The following is a 19899-nucleotide window of genomic DNA, read 5'->3' as shown; positions in this document are numbered from 1 at the left end:
TCTGGTTGACCATTAAAATAACAAAACAAAATAACACCCCGCCGAATACTATACAATAAATATAAACGATTATGAAAACATTTCAGTGGAGGGGCTGAGGAGGGGGCGAGCGAGGGCCGAAATATAGAAATGGAGGGAGAGAGAATAAAATTGAGAGAAACATTTTTGTTCCGTTTCCTCTCCTAAACCAGGGACAGAAATGAAATCTTATTTACAGACTGAGGCTGAGAATAGAGAGCCAGGCTCCTGTCTATTAGAGGAAACAAAACCAAAAAATACAATATAATAATAACAAAATAAAAGGTACTTGATATTTACAGTTTAGCAGTGACAGAAAGAGTGGGAAAGAAGGACGTAGGAGGAATGAGAGGTGGGGAAGGCTCCTAGAAATGGTGGCGTAGCATTTTTCTGAGAAGGGGGAGCCATATGTTTCTGATCAGACTAATATCTGCCAGTGGAGCTTATTGATCATCTTGGGTAAACATGCATATCTGTGGCGGTGTGAAGGTTAAGTACTACTCCCGAGGTAGCGGTGCAGTCTTTTTCTTTTGGGGTGGGGTGGGGTGTGTAGTTATAAGAAATTAAATAAGCTAAACAAAAAAAATTGGACAAGGAGGAAGCCTAATAGGAGCGACAAATGTAGTACTGCTTGTCACAAGTAGATAATTGTAATACGTCACTTTCCCCCATTGCAACAAGTCTGTGCGCGGGTTGAAGAGCAAGGGTCTCTGGGTCTCACTGCCTCCACTCCGGACGAGGGATGGGTTTACCAAAACTGCCGGCAATACCGGTGCCTCATTAATCCTTGCATTTCCCTAAAAATAATTATTAAGACGTTTAGAAGAAAGAAAGGGTTCGTTCAATAGACTCAGGCTCGCTATTCCGGTGGGACAGCGTTTTAAGACCTCGAGTCTCCCCTCGTCGAAACACTGCAGCGTCCACCAGCAAAGCCGTTTGCCACTGGTTATTAAATCAGGATAAAACCATGTATTTTAAAACACCTATCCTTTTCCATCTTCTCTTTCATTCACCATTCAGCAGAGGGAAGACCTGAACAAACTCCACAACGCCACAGTGAAACCTCAATTCTACTTAGGATGATTGTCGATATCACTCACCTCTCAAACATGGCCCGCATCTTCCATACTCAGGCCAATCAAGGCCCATTCACATACACGTAAAATCAGCTAATTTGAATAAATAAAAGTTGATAAAAGTTGATAAAAGTCAATTGTGGTCAATTAAAATACAGAGATTCCCTACTTTTGGATAGACAAATATGTGCACAGAGATTAGCATTGCTACCCCCTGGCCACACATTTTTTCTCTTCCTCATTCCAACAGGCTAGACAAGTATCGCACAAGGCATAAAATCCCTACCTAGAATAACCTGGATAATGGTTACTTTGAGGACTTTAAAAACACCTAGGGATTAGAGAAAAACGTTGAGTGTGCTGTGTGAGTGGATATTCTTGAGCGGTACGGAGCCCGGAGGGGAGGGGGAGAGGAGGAGAGGGGTCAGAGTGGAGGAGGAGAGGAAAGACGAAGGAGGGAAGACCAGAGAAGGGGGGCAGGCAGCGTGATTAGGGAGGCTCAGGTGCTGTTGTTGATGGATCCAGGTGCTGAGCTGGGTAGAGCAGGACTGTCTGAGACACTGCCCTCTGCAGGGGAAACAGAGAAATGCACATGTCGGTCATTCTAAATCACCAGTATTCACGTAGAACCTTGGCCTGGGATCAAGACAAATCCACATTTATTTTTTATTCACCCTGGCATACAACTGGCTCCTCTCCCGGTCAGAGAGACTTCAAGCAAACCGTGGCCAGGTTGGGCCAATCACAGCCATTCATCTAATATGTGGTGGGTTTAAGAGGTTGACTGAACAGAGGAGGGTCCTTTTGAGAGCGCCGTTGAGGCAAATTCAAATACTACCAAGATGGCTCCGGCTGATGTATCACACACAATACACCCCACTGATTCGTTGTAGGTCTATAGAATAGCGTCAAGGTATTTTGGTCTGAGGCAGTTAATAACGCCCCGTATAGATATAAAAATAAGGGTTCCAGACTAATACGCGTGTGCGAATTGGGTGATGGTGATAGTGATGTCAGGCTTATAGTAACTAGGGTCTTAACTAATTGAAAATCCGCCACAAAATGGCTATCCCTTCTTCCCCCATAAAATATTGGTTTCAGAATGAATCCGAATCAATAAATGGCCGTATTTCAAAATATCAACACCAATATCAAACATAGTAATGTTGTAGGACAAGGAGTAGGGTATCTTTCATACGTACCATGTGAGGCAGGTGACGTCTGTGCGCGAGCATGAGGTGGAATGAGTGTTGAGTTCAGCTGGGGCTGAATAGACAGCTCTATAAAAGGACAAAAAAAAAAAAAACATATCAATGAACAAACCAAACACAAACCACTGCTATGACACGAGCTCACAGACCCTGCCCCCTACATAGGAACCTTTCAATGTTCCACCAGGTCAAGGCAGTAGGAGGAGGAGCGAGGAGGAGGAGGAGCGAGGCCGGGCAGGGGGTCCCTTACCGACGGGGCTGAAGTTGAAGAGCAGGGGCAGGTCTCGGCCGCTGGGCAGGCGGGTGCTGGGCTGGCGCAGCTCGTCGAAGAAGGCGTGCGCGCAGGCCTCCAGCGGGGACAGCCTGGTGACCGGCGTGTACTCCAGCAGGCGGGAGCATAGCGAGATGGCTTCGGGCGGGGTGCGGGGCTTAAACACCTTCACAAGGAGGGACAGGGGGACATGAGAAGATGCTGCTGGGAGGACCGTGTCCTCTGACCTCCTTTAGTGTAGGGCTTGAACGCGTGCATGAATTAGGGGGAAAACACTGTTGACTTTATTCATGAAATACCTATGAATGCTGAATGTCAACCCTCAAAAACATTTAGTTTGGCGAACATCCATGTCTTGATTTCAAGTTGTAAAAGAAAATGAAAAAGGATACGGGCAGCTTGCAAAGAATCCAGGACAATACAGACCTAATTAAAACTCTCAGGATGTGAAAAAGACAACATGTTGTAACATAACAAAGGTCGGGGGCCTGGGAGCATTATCCCCCAGAAGAAGGTTTTAGTGATTTTGAAATCAGAAAAATAATGCCGCCGACTGAAGATCTTAGTGGTCTCTTAAGTAGTAATTTTAGGTCGATAGTCTAGTAAGAGAAATTATATCAATACATTTTTGGAGACAGAAAATGTTTTTTGTTCTCGGGCTGAGGGATTGTAACCTAAGAAACACAGTTGACATTGTGCTACTTTACAGATAATACAAAAGTGTAATAATGAGTCTTTCTTAACATGCAAATCAAGAAGCAGGTCACCTGGTAACGACAGATCAGTTCTGAATGTGTCCATAAGACCAGGAAGGCGAAATTGAACATTTAAAAAGAAAGCAGTTGAAAAAAAAGGAAAACAAATGCTAATTTTTGCTAGTTTGTGTCCACTGCGTGTGGATGCATGGAGCTCCCTTCAGGGAGCAGTTAATGCAAATAGTGGTAGCAGAGAAGTTTCACCTTTCCGGGGAATAATCACAACAAGCTTTCCATTGACAACAGGCTGGGAAAGATTTGATGGGAAACCTTCAGGGAGAATTTACCAAGATACACTTAAACTTTGAAGTGGCTTGGATACTTTCTAAACATCAACCTTCTGGATAGTCTCTGGTCTCCCTCCAGTCTATATGAAATTGTGCTACACCTAAGGAATGTGGGCTGTGCATGATTCAGGTGGACGACATTAATTCAAAACGGCGAACTGCACCTTAAAGTTACTAGTTTGCATTCATGTTGCAGGGTAAACCGATAATGGAACCGCATCACAATACCCTGCCATGTAAAAAGGTACAATGCCCAATTACATTTTAAGAAACTTTGAGAACTAGTGTGTTTTAAGCCTCGTTTCCCAGGAGTAGCTTCGATGTGCAACCGCGGTACATTGTGTGTGTAGTACTTTGTATCCACTCCCTGAAGGCATTGTGGGCATGTCATCAGTTATTACTCTCCCTCATATGCATGCTAGCTTTCATTTGAGAACCAGAAGCATTTCTGCAAGTAGCTAAACTGACGGCACGTAGTCAGTGTCTGAATGAATCGCACTGCTTATTTCCTTCACCGAGCAGAGGATATCTATAAAAAAAAATCAACTGACTGTTTGCTGCTTGCTATAATCTGAAGTATTCCAGGCAGAAAAATGTATCATTAACCAAATACTTAAAAATATTACTTTGAAGTAGCGCTTCACTGCAAGACACAGGATACTTTTAATGTACTGCTTTGTGCGTGTTCGCCAGATTATGACTAGTGATCGACCGATATATCAGCCGATATTTGCGTTTTTTACGTGCATCGGCCGATATATATATATATATTTTTTTATTTTATTTTCTTCTCCATGATTTACATACAGTTCAATAAATGTTCATTTTTTTAAAATTGAGACATTGTAACATTTGTTATCATCATTGTGTCATTTTTATGATGTTAATTGAGGGAGGCTTGGCCTGGAAATCCAGACCCACATCTAGAAAACTGTAGGGTCTAGCCACGAGTAATGAAAATGGCCCAACTCGAGGGGCCGCACCAAGCATGCATTTGAAAATATCAGAAGAATACAAGGGGTGATGTATCCACACCAGTGGAGCTACCCAATAGATAAGACTCTTGCGTCTGATGAAAAGATATCGGTATCGGCCCTAAAAAATCCATATCGGTCGATCCCTAATTATGACTCATCATTTTAGAGCGTCTTTCGTAAGTCCTCTCACCGCTATGCTCTCCACTGCCCCACGTGTTGGACGGATCTAACTGATATTGTATACGTCTTGGTATGAGCCATGATTGTTGTTCAACATTGCCCCTTTCGCGGCGTCCCCTTGTCCAAATTTGTGTAGATAGCGAGCCAGACATACATTCTATTCCAAAGGAATAAATCACTTTTTTTCGAGCTCCTATAGCGCTTTTCTTTTTGGGTGCAGTACAAGTAAGCGCATACAAACTGGATGTTTTCTACCAAAAAATCTAAACAACGTATAAACTATGCTTTTATACCCCACTGTGAATGCTCATAGACTTGAAGACTGAAGCATGCAGTTAGAAATGTGAGCGAAGATAGCGGCTGCGTTTCAGGCACTGTGATATTTCTGAATTCTGAGTGCACAGCAACATTAAGAGGGTAAGTCTAGGAGGCGGTTCTTTTTAACTGATTGGAACGATTTCTGTTGTGACCGTGTGCCTCCTCAATCTATCCCGCTCCGCCCTTCGGATCTCCTTCTTGTCCACAGTGCACTCGAACAAGTCTGGTGGACTGGGTGCCCCAAATGCTGCTCTTTCATAAAACCAACCAGTGTGTGAGTCAGACATTGTGAACTAAGGGAATTACTGATTTCTTACCACAGCGTTCATTTGGTAGCCTAACATGCAACCACCATTGAATTAAAGAATTACAGAATTATAACTGAGTGCCTCTTGGAACCAGTGGATTTGTTAATTTGAGGGCACTAGAGAGGAACTCACCTAGACAGGGCCGTTTGTATGCCCTTACTTGGGTCGGACACGACTTAGATACAGTCACAGATGGAATTGGATGGATGTCAATAGCTCGCCAACTATCCAATTTAGAAACGTGTTAACACTGCAAAAGCGGTTGAGTTGAACTGAAATCATGGCTGATTTGAAACTCATCAGACAAGATCTACAAATCAACCTGGGGTCTTAGCAACCAGCATAGTCCTTTAAGCTCTAGACTTTAGCCAACAAAGTAATCCGGAAATCCTGCGTCTTTTAAATATTCACACACCCTATTATGGCCCGTCTTAATGAAAGTTAATCAAATAACTAAATTATAAAATTTCCAAAAATATTTCAGGTTTAGCTCTGCATTAAATGCAATACAGCTGACCAACAGGTGGCCATGGAAATAAGCTGCCATAATCAGTGGATCAAAGCACTAGGCTGCACAAGGTTACAAGCTTAGGCGCCTTGCAAGTCAACAGAAGTCCTGACTCCAGAAAGGGGAAGTACCTTAGTCCAGGGATGTGCTTTGATCTGTGGGAATTTGAACTCTGTATAATTCGGGTTCATTTCTCGAATCTGCTCTCTCGTCGGAGTCCCAAGCACCTGGAAATAAAATGAAGGAGCTGTTGGATGGTGCATAGCGGATATTTGCAATTCAAAGTTGTTTACACCTACACAAAATATAGAGCTTGAGAAATTATGCTGAAAAATAGATTCTAGCAATGGCACCAATCATTTTAATATCAATTTTCATTGTGCATTATTTTGTTTGTGTTGCTCTACAGTTGTCAGGTTGATAAATATAACGAGAACATATATGGAGTTTGTACATAGATTTTTCTGTACAACTTTGTGTGAGGTTGAGAGATGGGCTAAAGATTTAGGTTCAGGAACTCTGTAGCAGTTTAACTGCAACAGCAGTTCTGTCAAAGTTTAACTGCAGAATTGTCATAATTGTTCTTACAGTGACAGGAGTCACTGTAAAGAAAAGACCACAGTTCAACCTCCAGATATAGGGAGCAGTATATGAGATGAGTGTGTATATATCTCCAACAGTGACATTAACTATTAAGCCCCCCCCGGATACTACAAATAAATAAGTTTAGCCAAATGACTACCCAGCAGCTCCCTACAGGTATGCATGTGTCCCCAGCCCTCCAGACCCACCTTGATGATCTCCACGAGCTGGTCCACCCCGCTGTCCCCGGGGAAGATGGGCTGTCCCAGCAGCAGCTCTGCTAGCACGCAGCCGGCGGACCAGATGTCGATGTTGGATGTGTAGTCAGTGGCGCCGAAGATGAGCTCGGGGGCGCGGTAATACCGTGAGCAGATATAGGACACGTTGGGCTCGCCGCGGACTAGCTGCTTGGCACTGTGAGGAGGAGGAAGGGGCGCCGGGGTTGAGGAATGTCAATCTTAATCCATTATTCAACTGTCAGACAGATATGCACTGAGACAGTCAAGATAAAGAGTATGGAATACACAAGTCATGACAGATTGACAGCAAAGAAGAACACAACAACACGAAACTCAGAAATAGAGCCCTGCCATCAAGGAAAGTCCAGATGGGAGCGGACAGGGGAAGATCCATGGGCGCGGCCTCCTACTGACCTGCCAAAGTCACAGAGTTTGAGGATGGCGGTCTCCGGGTCCACCAGCAGGTTCTGGGGCTTGATGTCTCTGTGACACACGCCCTGGGAATGGATATAAGCCAGACTGCGGAACAGCTGGTACATGTATACCTGAGGGAGGGAGGGGGACACGGAGAGGAGAGCCAGTCAGTGTTTAACAATTTATATAGAGCCAGTAAAATACGAGGTGTGCCAAGCCAGGCAGGCAAATGAGCATTCATGGTTGGGAGCTCCATAATGGCTGCTCTCCTTTTCTCATGTCTACTCAAGTGTGCTCATAACTCGCTGCGCAGGCTCTGACACATGGTGTACTGCAGGACTTAGGGGGATAATGGCCTCTAACAAGGTATAGAAAAAAAAGAAAGGTGTGAACAACCAAGGCCTGCTCTGGTAGGCGATTTCATTAGAACACTTCAGCGCAGACCAGAGTAGTAATAGTAATGGTCATTTGAGGAAATTTCAATCCTCAGGTCCATTACCGCATTAACTATAAAAATAAATAAATTGTGACAGATTTATAACCATCAAACAAATACTAATAGGGTGCGAGTGTATCAATACAACACAATGCAAATGCCTCGTCATTTACTATAAACAATGTTGTCACATCGCGTGGTTGGCTTCTGAAAAAGGAAAATCCAGGATGGATGAAAATACAATGATCTCCCAAATGAAGATTCATTGTTGTGAGTCAAAATAAAAGACCCAAAATGTTCAAAGTTAACTGTACAGTCGTATCGTTAGTCTGTGGTAGACAGAAGGTAGGGCATGCTAATGACAAATCATTACACCATCATCACCATCAACACCACCATTATCACCCACACCACCAAACCCGGGTGACAGAAGGCACCGATTACAAACTTTTTGGAGGAACAGAGAGGCAACCGGAGGGGGTGGGGAGTATAGCAGGGGGTAGTGGGGGTTAAGGGATCAGTGGGGAAGGGAGGAGTATCTCTAGGCCCACTGTAATGAAACCCCAAGGCCAAGGGAACAGCGCTCATGGGAGATCAAAGGACGGTGCAGGCAAAGGCGGGGAGGAGGGGGCTGGGGGGGGGGGGGGGCGGTTCAGTGCATATCAACATCACAGGGTAACAGAAGGCTGATGCGGGGAAATGGACCATGCGACAGCCTAAATGTCCTCTCCTCTGCTGCAAGCGTAGTAAACAGCCGTGCACGTGCCGACCGAAACGCACACTGACGACCACCCTTTCGAAGTATTACAAACTAAGTATCATGGGACCACGTGGCTTTCATAATCCTAGAACAGTGAGCTTTTGACAAAAAAAAAGAAGGAGAAAAAGGGCGTACTTTGACCATTTACTACAACTTCAGGCCAAGAATGAACTGTGTTCCCTCCATTCTCTATTCATCTCCCTTCAAGAGCAACTTGAGGGCATCAAAGAGTTCCAAGCATTAGAGAGCGACCTCACACCCGGTTTACAACAGAGGCCAATACTGCAGAGGAGCAACCTGAAGGTAAACACAGCCCACTAGATCAGCCTGCCTACCTTGACGTAGATAATTGGGATGGTGGTCTTGGCTTTGTTGAAATGCCGGGCCACTCTGTACACCGTCTCCGGGACGAAGTCCAGCACCAGGTTCAGATATACTTCATCTTTCTGGACGGTGGCGGAAACAACAGGCAGTCAATAGTGTTCAGAGAATACAGAAGTACACCAAGTATTAATATAGTATATAATGATACGTTGTCACCAATCCCTGCGTTGGTTAAAACGGGCAACAGAGCGACTACCAGTGCTCTGACATTACACACAATGTGTGTAATGTCATTACACACCCCAATCCAGCTCTCCCTTAGCACATGATTTGGTGTATATATTATATTTTATTTGCGAGTGGTGTGCTGAAATATATATACACATTATTAATTCTCTTCTTTTATTGCTTGCGTAATCATTTTCCTTTGGAAAGTACACGGCTAACTTAGACATTAGACTGACAGACATTAATTTAAGCTAAAAAAGCGTCTTGCACATAAGTCGCATATCAGTAACAACCAGACCCTTGAGTCACACAATGTAGCTTATTAGGCCCAGCAAGTTTGGTACATATACAGAAATTCTTTTTTAACAGTTTAGGGATTGAGAGGGAGAGTTTCATTAAAAGTAAACGACAAAATAAAACACTCATCACAAACCCATGTTACACAGAGGGCAATACTAATTGTCACCATAAACTTAAAGTGATTATGAACTCAGTGTGGCGATGTTATGAATCACAATTGTGAGTCACAGACCGGGTGTGTCTCCCCCCACTTCCAGGCCCTAGCCATAATGAGTCAGCCCAAACACACCTTCTCTCCGCTGGAGTAGAAGAAGTACCGTAGCCGGACGATGTTGCAGTGGTCCAACTTCCTCATGATCTGTAGTTCCCGGTTCTAGAGCCACCGGAAGAAAAGGGGGTGGGGAGGGGCGGCGAAGCCACGGAGAGAACAGGAAAGAAAGCAGAGTATGAGCATTCCTTGCTCACAAGATCTTTCTTTTTTACAAACGGAGTCATTTGCATTAACCTCCAGCGTAGTGTGTGAAAGAAGCTGCTTGGTAAGCAGGTCCCTTCAGAACTTCCAGTATGCTGTAAACATCTAAAGTGACCAGGCTCGTCTGACCTACCTTAAAACGCTTGTCTTGGAGAACCTTCTTGATGGCCACCATTTCCTGGCTGTCGATGAGGCGGGCCTGGTAGACGACTCCAAAGGAGCCATTGCCAATGACTTTGATGTCAGTGTAGGACACTTCCTGTGGGCGATCCGGACCTTGGCCGGGGGTGGCTACCACTGTTGTCACCTTGCCACTGTCTCCTGTTGAAAGAAGGTGTAAACACAAACACGGTTAAAACGTTCAAAGAATTTCCCCCTTGGGTTAAAATATGGGCCTCATATTTACACCTCTTACGTATTTTGTTCATGTGGTTTTGTTCATAGGAATTTGTTCCAACAACTTTCTGATTCTTGCTGGTTGCAAAAGAAACCCTCTCTGATCCACAATTGTGGGACTTTTCAGGGCATGAACTAAAGCCCTCTTTGAAGAAACTCAGGCATGCAGCACTGTCATGGATGTTTTACCACATAATTATTTTGGGGAAATTCAAACTCTTTTCAAACCCTTCTTGTTGTCTTGTGTGGACCAGTGGTGGCAGGCTTTTTTTTAACAATGTCCCCGGGGGGATGGAGGCTCTAAACAACAGCAACAAGCGATTCTCATTTCATCCCAGTGACAGTGACCTCAGCAGCAGCAGCTCCTCGACAGTCACAGCCCTGCAGCTGGTAATCAGCGCCTGATTCTTCCCACAGCACTTCACCCTGCCGCCTCTGGGGAGAAAACCCACTCGGCGGCTCAATCTGGGCCCGAGCTAGGCTTCGCACCCTTGAACTCTGACGCGGCCTCCAGCGGCCCCATTCCAATAGTTTCACCATGCAGCAGCCACTGTGGTAAAACAAGGGCGGGAGGTAATTACGTGGATTATAGAAAAAGGCGGCAAGCAAGGCACTTCAGAGATGACTGCATAGGAAGGGAAGGAGGGAAGAAAGAAAAGGGTGTGTTTTTGAGCAGTGAAACGGGATCCCTATCTGCACTTATGTTCGACCTTGTGGCAGGTATGATCCATACTCCGGATTTAACAGTGAGTGACAGTTCCAGTTAGCGCCATACAGTAGCTCAAAATATTTGGGAGTTCCCAACTCTCCACACGTAGAGGGTTGGAAATGATCTGACACGCGTCACTGAGGGGTGGGGTTGGTGGTGGAGGAGCAGAGAGGCGGGCCCTTGCCAAGCAGCTTGTCAAAGCCTGTGGTATGACGGCATGGACAGTAGTGGCAGCACACCCTAATGTTCGCCCATAGTCCATCCGCCTGTTCCAACAAGACGCTTTAGTAGTTTTGCCCGATAGCATCTAGTTCATCAGCAGAATCCATTTACGTTAATGCCACAGTGTAGGCACTTTGAATGGAGCCTGCCGACTGAAACCAAAAGTTATAAACTGAACACGTTCAATGGTTTGAAGGCATTTTCTTTATCAGTTGCCCTATTTGTAATCTGTATTAAGCAAATTGGTAATGCACTATCTGCCGGGTTTCTTTTTATTACTGAAGGGAATCATGACTGTAATTCTGAAATGATAGTGGGCTTTTCTTTAAATGACCAAGACTAATAGCTCATGCACTAGGCTCAAGGGTTCTCTCCAAATCAATCAAGAGTTATAAAAGTGAGGTCACAACCTTTATCCTGGCCGGCCCTTGTCAATAAAAACAGAATAATGCAATGACTAAAAAATCACTTTCCCATGTCCTACCAACAGCATTAATTTAAGAAATAGTGGATATAATACACAGTCTCATCTCTGAACCTGCCTCCTCGTAAACGTTCATGTCCTAACGTTGGACACCATTCGTAGTGCAAGTCACCGCAGGATGCTGTTGCCATCGCAGCTCCTCAGCATCACTCTTCTTCCCTCTTTTTCAACAAGTTGAGTCAGAGGGGACTGCATTAAATATAGAGCCGCCATGGCATGATAGTCCTTTGAATAATGAATGTAAAGATGAGCACTCTGACCAGCTGCGAGAGAGGTGCTTTGGTTTTTGTGGAAGTTAACGCAAACCTGACATCTAGCAGAAACATGGAGGGAGAGAGAGACGGGAGTGATGAGGTCCCGCCCAGGATTCTGTTTTCTTTTTAGTCATGGGATGTTAATTGTTTTCAGATTCTTTGGTGAATGGTTTCTAGGAGGCGTGGCGGAACATGAATTGATAGTGAGGATTAATCTTTACTGAAAGAGGTCAAGAATATGATGCATATTGATGAAAGCTCTTAGGCCATAACAGATGTTTTTTGTGTGTACCCGTGTCCCTGCTCAGAGACGACAAATTATGGTAAAGTGCAAACCTAGCTATTTATTTGGCATTAATGATTTACTACCAACCGACTTTTACACACAGTTGTACAAAAAAAAAACTATACTGTAGGAGCCCAGACTGCCAAGGCTATTTTAGCAAACATTGAGATTGCCAAAATGTTTTAACATGTATGGGTCAGTGAGTTTATTAGAAAACACAAACACCAAGATGTTGAGAAAAAGACAATAGTGACCGACATTACAATCTACATCCGGGTCTCACGCTATGAGACACATCCTCACACGCAACTCAAAAGTCACAACTTTGACCGAGTAGTCTTCTCAATAAGTAGTGAATGCTAGCATGTGACAATTTATGGATTTATTCTGCCAACTGCATACATATCTAGACTTTTTAGGGACACATCCAGGTGGGAGCATTGCAAGCAGCACTAAGCTAGCTGATACTGTCCAAACAGCAGAGGGAGCAGAACTTTAACTACCCTGTGTACAATTTATCTTGTACCTTCCCTCTGGAACATTACATTTCAGGCTGCAAATAAACTCTTAGCTTTTCCCCTTTTATTACTTTTTTTCCCCAAATGAGTCTGATCCTTTTCCCCAAGCCCCGCACAGTTTAGGAGCATCCCCTGTTTATCGTTTTGATTATCAGCGCATTTATGAACTATCATTTATGAGCTCAAGGCTATGGATGCATATGTTCCAATAATGCCATTTGATATTGACACAACATATTGGACTTAAAGAGTGTAATCTATCAGAGTGTATATAGAATAAAATACTCCCTGGGCCTTATCACATACATAGCATGTTTCACAATCAATGCACATTGAACTGATCTGTACCAGCCAGGATGATTTGCTAAAGATCCCCCACTAGCCAACATCTCATGCCTATGACCCTGAGACGGGGATAAGGTATTGGTGGATCTCCCACTTTCTAGGCTGTGTTTGGCTCAGCTGATTGGCACAAAGATAAAAAGGGATTGGAAAAAGCTGGATAAAGAAAATAATATTTATAGTAAAAAATGTATCCATCCATCCATCCATATATACATAAACACCCAACCACTTTCCTGAAACATTTTTCAATCATTCTTCAATATCCGTCAGTTACTATAAAATGGCCAGCACCTGTTCCAAGTCATCGCATTTTCTATAAATCACATGTAACATTATCGCTCTATCCATAAACACACTAACACAATTTCAAATTCTTCTTCGATATTGGTCAGTTACTATAAATTGGTCAGTGCCTGTTAAAGTCTTCAACTCATCAATTAATCTCTGATGAGGATCCATCAGTTCATCTATGTTATAGCAGAACTTCCTGGGGGAGACGTCACAGATTCTGGGCCGGAAACCAAAAAACTGCAAGAGGAGGAGTTACCCTTTGTTTCCGGTTTCATTCAAGATATTCCAGACAAAAAATAATTTGCGTACGTGGATGAAGCGTTCAGAGCTTCATTTAACATATTTATTTTCTACAGCGGCCAGTCTACATGTTATTAATTTGACACAGTTAGATATATTTTTATAGTATTCTACTACTGTCCGAATTTATGTTTGCCGATTACACTTACAGATCAGGCAACATGTTTGGTCGAAACCAATGTGAATGAGAGATCTGTGCTCTGTGAAAAAAGTTGTCATCTTACAATCAAGTCTGATTTGTAAGATGACAAGTTAACTACCTGCCTCAATTATTTTTTCATGAGATTCCCCTTTGAGGGGGATTGGAGGGAGATGAACAATAGCAATAAAAAACAAGTCGTTTTGGTTGTCTGGTTGAAAGGCCACGGGTAACTACAACAAAACGTTTGGTATCTTGCTAATGCTTGTTTCCATTTAAAGTTACATTGGCAACAAACTAAGATTTACTGTCATGAATTTAAACATCCAGCCCCTCAGCTGATGTGTGCTACATTTTACATTTTGGAAAGGAAAACCTGAACAAAATACATTTCAGCTTTTAGTAGATTTCTTTGATTAAGCAAGCAAGCATCTAGTTTTGGAAATTAACACATCAAGAATAAACTGATTGACAGATATACTTGGAAAGTTGGAGGACGCTGAAGCTTGCATAAACTATGGTTGTTTTATCGTGTAGGTATTTAGGTTAACCACACTCAGAAACAACTCCATACCCAACCCCATAACTAGTAAGGGGAAGGTTCATTATGGCAGCTATAGCATGTCTAGGAAAAGGCTTCCAAGGCAATGTCTGGGTTGGGGACGACGCCTTATAGTTAGTTTTCAGGTCACCCCCTTCTGCATCGCTGGCAGGCTGGGTACGAATTGTCACAAGACCCACATAATCGTTACACTATCAGGTCGAAACTTGCTTTTATGTTAGTTTTCATGCTACAGTACAGCATTTTTTCAGGAATGTTAACGGTGTTATAATCCAGTCCACACGAGAAGCTAACGCTAAGGTATGCTATAGCTCTGGTCTCAGACGTCCCTTACCGAAAAACACATCTAAGCTATCGTTAGCCAACTATCTCACTAGCTAACTTATATTAGCAAACTAGTATTGGTTAAAGCCGAGTAGGCTACCTAGCGTTAGCTTCACCGTAGCACACGGATCGTTGGTTGGCAAACGCTTAGCCTCAACATTATAAAATGTTGAAAACTAAATTTAAGGTCACAACACAATATGTAATACTGACATTTTATCTACTTTGTACCGTTACACTGAACAAATCATACATACTGGATAGTTTCAAATTCCCGAAGCTCGTCGAACTGCTTCCACTGGCCTGTGAAGCCCCAGTTTTTCCTGCCGAGCTTCCTCCGGCTACTGCCGATCCGGCACTGGGTGCAGCAGCTCCGGTAGCTCCTGGAGGCTCAGCAAATGAGCTGGTCCTGGGCCGCCCACTGCCGCTCATATTTGTGAAAACTAATGCCGGGGCAGGGGGTACTCCTTATAAAGAGCCAGGCAGGCACAGACTGAACCTAAACTATTATTATCATAAGATTCGATACAAATTAAACTAAACTCACAGCGTTCTCTACAGGTAACTCTTCTCCCCTTTCTTCCTCTGTGGAGCGGTGATGGTGGGGGGTGGGGGGGAGGCGGAGAGGGACTTGACGCACATCAACGTGAACGTCGGGTTGACTCATGGATAATGTAGTCAACCAATTCTGAAGGGGCCAAGCAGTAAACAAGTTCAAATTATTTATAAAATCGTACCCCATACCCACTGCAAAAGTGCGATACACAAAAAAAAAGCAGGACTGTGAGTGAATTAAAAAGTGCGTTACTATCAGAGACACGAGTTATTGTATACAACTATATAACTTTCCGTCTAAAATAAGATATATCGATATGACATGTTTTTATATTTAAAGGGAACTATTTACTATTCAAAAAGAATAACCAGCAATTCCAACAGCAAAAAATGTGTCAATGTAAATGTCAAAGAAAACTACAAGATCCACAACCCGAGTGAACGATAAATGATTGTCAGATTTTCTGTCCAATCACAGCTCCCGAAAAGTCGAGCGCTACTGCATTTGGGCGGAGCGACTTATCACAAGAATGGAGGCGAACGGCGGGGAAACGTTTAATTTCATGCATTGAAATGTGATTTAATACTGGCGTATTTTAAACTATCTGCCTCCAAGGTTGTGACAGGAGGTTTGCGTATCGAGAAAGAAACGTTCTGGTGAAGTGCGAGTGACGAGCACACGAGGGATAGTCCAACGAGAGTAAATGAGAGGTAAGAAAAAAAGAAGGGCCCATCCTAGTAGCTGTAGACTCGCGGAGAAAATTGGGTAGCGCCGCCTGACGACCGCCGTGCGCCGGGGAGCTGCTCTTAGGAAATTGCGGTGCCGAGTAAAAGGTTTCAATATCGGAGGGAGCGCCGCCAACAGCTCTGTCGATGCCATCGCATACTTCAAGCATAGCAATGAGGTACATTTGTAGGTGAATTAACATTATTAGCAATACTTGCTCGACTGCTGCTTCGGTTATACAAGACATTCGTGTAATTCATCGTGGATACATTTTGATGCCTCTTATAAACCAGTACCAAGTGTTTGTTGTTTACAAACGAGACGTGGAATATCACCTGTATCATGAATAACGTTACGATGGCCGCGGTCGGCCATATATCACCCCATTAACACACCCGATGGACTAATTAAGCTTGTATTTGTAACGGTAGGGTCAAGTTCGTAGTCAGAAGTCCGTTTTTATGCAATTCAACAAACTACTCAAACTTATGGACACAAAACTAGGTTCGCGTTTAAGTAAACCGCACCAAGGCAAAACATTCCCTTCATGACCAACTTCTTCAAGACATCCTAAACACGAGCTACGCAGCGATGACTGAGCCAGGGGAAGACGCGGAGGGTGTTTACGTGGAGCACCAGTACATGTGCAGCGAGTGTCAAGAGCTCTTCAACACCCTGGAAGATGTGCTGGTGCACCAGCAGATCCACAACGGGGTTGAGGGGGATGGGGAGCAAGAGGTGTCCATCCAGGACATGACTGAGATGGAGGAGACCCAGCAGTACCAGTGCCTGGAGTGTGGAGCTCTTCTGGTGAATTCCGATGAACTACTGCAACACCAGGAGATGCACATGAGAGAAGCGGGGATGGAGGTGGAGCACCAGGGTAAGGGACGGAATAGTTGGGTTTGATTAATTATTCATGTCTGTAAGGATTTTGTGGTGTCATCAATTCTTTCACCTAGAATGAGTATGACATATTCGGGGGTATGACAGTATGACATTGTTTAGGTTTTAGCTGACATTTTTTACACATTTCAATTAGTTCTAAATTCTATGTTTTTTTGTTGCTTGTTTATAAGTGCATGAGTTCATAGTTTTCTGACCGGAAACTCGTATTCCAGTGCTGTGTATTCTTAGGCATGTTTGTTCCTTCAGAGCTCTGTGAGGTCCTGGAGACAGACGAGGCGGGAGCAGAGGGCTCAGGGCCGGTCAAGTACCAGTGTCTGGACTGCCTGGCTCTGTTTGACTCCCCTGATGTCTGGCTGGAACACCGAAACAGCCACAGCAGAAGTAGCACACACAGCAAAATGGTGACCGCCGTAAGGACAGCACACATGCACATGTTGTACTCGGCTGCACACATGAGTGTATTTTTTTCTTTTGTCTTTAGGAAGACCAAAGCTCAGTGCAACATGATGATGAAACATGTATTGTTGCCCTGGGTAGTCAAGTTTATCTTCTCCTCTTTGCTCTAGGAATACGTGCTACAATCCGATGGGACCATCACCCTGTTGAACAGTGTCCAGAACTATGTGTTGAGCGACCAGCAAGCAGAGGAGATCCTGGCTCAGGTAAACTTCTCCCATTTGGGTCATGGTGCGGGGGAGTTGAGAGGATGTTTCAGAGACATTAACTTTCTTTTCTTTTCCCCCAGGTTCTTGCCCAGCAGCAGCAACAGCAGCTGCAGCAGCAGCTACAACAGCAGCAGCTCCAACAGCTGCAGCAGCAGCATCACAGACAACAGAAGAAACGACAGATTATGTCCAAGCCGCCTAACGCCTCCATGCTGTCCACCGTCTCTCCAAGCCTGGGCTCGGCCACCATGCACCTGCAGATCCTTACGGCCCAGGCGCTGGCGGACGGCTCCACCACGGGCAATGCGCTGCGCACCAAGACGCTGCCTCCCCTGCTGTCCACCCTGGGGCCGGGCTCCTCAGGAAAGTTGGGGCGGCTCGACAACGGACTCCAGAGGCTGGAGATAAGGCTTGCCCCGGGCATCCAGGGGGACACGCAGCAGCAGCAGCAGCAGCAGGCGGAGATGGTGGTTATCCACCCCTACGAATGCTCCGAGTGCTCCCTGCTCTTCCAAACCCCGGAGGACTTCCTCCAGCACCAAGGGGAGCACTTCCTAGGTCAGGACAAGGAGAGCGGAGAGGCGGGAGTCATGAGCGGCTTCGAGGAGCTGAGGGCGAGGGAGGACGCAGAGAGGACGGACGAGTCCCGGTTGAGGCTCGTGGAGAAGAGGAACGCCATCTGGGCCACGCCCCAGCAGTGTGAGCTGTGCAACCGCACCTTCACCTCCGCCAACCGGCTGGCGGCTCACAAGCGTGTGCACGAACAGGGGACGCATGAATGCCCCGAGTGCGACAAGGTGTTCAAGAAGGCGACGTCGCTGCAGACGCACATGCGCACACACTCTGGCGTGGCCAGGTACCTCTGTGTGGACTGCGGGCACGGCTTCACCACCGAGATGACGCTCATCATGCACAGGTACACGCAAGGCATTAAAGGCCCCCCACACTAGTCCTTTAAGTTAAGTAAGCGCAACACACTGCAGTGGCGGAGCGTCCTTTATGGGATTACAGTGCAGACCGTGGTTGGTCCCAAAAGATTGATTTTTCCCCCTCATTTTCTACTTTCTTCTTCCTAACAGGAAGTCCCACATCGCCGACCCCTTACACAAGTGTCAGGTCTGCAGCAAAACCTTCACCAACATGACCAAGTTCCTCTACCACCGCCGCACCCACCTCAACCGAGACCCGTCTGCCCGGCCCACCCCCATTGCTACGGTAAGAAATCGCAATATGTTTGTCCTTATTCTGTCCTCACGACGCATGGCATTCTCTTCAAGACATGTTTGTGAATGATAGGCCATGAATACGTTTGTAGAGTGTAGCACAGAGGGAGTCTGTAAATAAAGAACCGTTGTGGGAATAATGGAGGGAGATGCATCATAATTCAGTGAAGCATCTTTAACTTTGTTGTGCCACCAGGATGAACATTAATCCTCAATGTTGTGATTGTCCTCCACCAAGTCCCCTTGCAAAATTCATCACCTTCTTCCATTTTATATTGGACACATCTGTTTCTAACCAGATCACTTCATAATAAGGCGCTCATACAAATATTTTACTATGTACTTGGAGTGTGGACCAAAAGCTGGAGGTAGGGAGCCTTGTATTACGTTGAGATGTAACCATCAACCTTTGTTCATCTTGAAGGAGTTGGCTCCCAGGAGGGCGTCCCTGTCGGCTCTGACCATCTTGCAGAGGGCCAGAGAGAGGAGGGAGGCCGCCAGAATCCTGGAGGAGCCAAATGAGAACAATGACCTCCTTGCTCCTCTCACAGACGAGCAGATGCAGCAGATGGAGGAGGAAGGGGGTCAGGGGGAAGGAGGCGAGGAGGAGAAACGGGAGGGAGGCGGACTCCTCGCTCTCTCCTTAGACTCCAGCAGCCTCCTCCGACAAGCAGCCACCGAGGTGGGCTTGGTTGACAACCCCCGCCAGCAATAGCTCTGTCTGCGCGTCCTCTGAGTCGCAGGAGCCCAGCAGCGGCCCCTGCCCCTCCGGCTAGCGCTCCCGACAAGGGGGCCTTCTCGTGCCGCTCCTGCCCCAAGGCCTTCTCCTCCCCGCTGCAGCTCGCCAACCACCGCCGCAAGTTCCACGTCCCGGAGCGCAGCTTCGTGTGCGGCGTCTGCTCCAAGTCGTTCAAGAAGCAGATCCACATGCGCAACCCACCTGCGCACCGCACACGGGGAGCGGCCCTTCCAGTGCTCAGACTGCGGCAAGACCTTCTCGTCGCTGGCCAACCTCATGCGCCACGCCCTCATCCACTCTGGCGTGCGGCCGTACCGCTGTGACGTGTGCGAGCGCACCTTCTCCCAGTCCTCCAACCTGCGGCAGCACAGCCTGCTGCACGACGCCCCCGCCAAGCTCACCTGCCCCGACTGTCCCGCCATCTTCGCCGGGCCCTCCAAGCTGGCGGGCGCACCGCTACACGGCTCACCCGGGGGCCCCCGCACCCTTCCCCTGTCAGCACTGTGAGTCGGGCCTTCCTGACCCGCAGGCAGAGGGACTTCCACTGCCTGGAGCAGCATGCCAGCCTGCTGGAGGCCGGGGCCCCC

The 19899-nt window shown here is 45.9% G+C and overlaps 2 protein-coding genes across 2 annotated transcripts in view; one reads left to right on the top strand and one right to left on the bottom strand.

The window, feature by feature from the left end:
• Positions 1-765: 765 nt before the first annotated feature.
• gsk3ab (glycogen synthase kinase 3 alpha b) lies at positions 766-15086 on the bottom strand. Its single transcript, XM_079745226.1, has 10 exons — positions 14752-15086; positions 9798-9985; positions 9482-9565; positions 8676-8786; positions 7145-7275; positions 6701-6905; positions 6041-6136; positions 2556-2742; positions 2297-2374; positions 766-1661 (listed from the first exon to the last, which is right to left on the bottom strand). The coding sequence occupies exons 1-10, from the start codon at positions 14924-14926 to the stop codon at positions 1594-1596; spliced, it is 1323 nt and encodes a 440-aa protein (XP_079601352.1). The 5' UTR covers positions 14927-15086; the 3' UTR covers positions 766-1593.
• Positions 15087-15591: 505 nt separating this feature from the next.
• The window catches only part of znf526 (zinc finger protein 526), a 5235-nt gene continuing 927 nt past the window's right edge, over positions 15592-19899 (top strand). Inside the window, 11 exon segments of the mRNA XM_079751492.1 lie at positions 15592-16659; positions 16932-17095; positions 17252-17347; positions 17431-18266; positions 18430-18565; positions 18998-19285; positions 19289-19295; positions 19298-19509; positions 19511-19759; positions 19761-19826; positions 19828-19887. Coding sequence (XP_079607618.1) covers positions 16368-16659; positions 16932-17095; positions 17252-17347; positions 17431-18266; positions 18430-18565; positions 18998-19285; positions 19289-19295; positions 19298-19509; positions 19511-19759; positions 19761-19826; positions 19828-19887 — 2406 coding nt within the window. The 5' untranslated portion in view covers positions 15592-16367.

Source organism: Pollachius pollachius (assembly GCF_949987615.1).
Source record: "Pollachius pollachius genome assembly, chromosome: 1".
NCBI lineage: Eukaryota > Metazoa > Chordata > Actinopteri > Gadiformes > Gadidae > Pollachius > Pollachius pollachius.
This window is presented reverse-complemented; position numbering and strand designations above follow the sequence as displayed.

Excerpts from the sequence above, each read along its gene's own strand:
- gsk3ab (XM_079745226.1), bottom strand. The coding sequence starts at position 14,926 with ATGAGCGGCAGTGGGCGGCCCAGGACCAGCTCATTTGCTGAGCCTCCA. Across the intron at positions 9,986-14,751 it reads CGGGAATTTGAAACTATCCA|GAGACAGTGGCAAGGTGACA; the intron begins GTATGTATGATT and ends TTCTTTCAACAG. Across the intron at positions 9,566-9,797 it reads TCCAAGACAAGCGTTTTAAG|AACCGGGAACTACAGATCAT; the intron begins GTAGGTCAGACG and ends CGGTGGCTCTAG.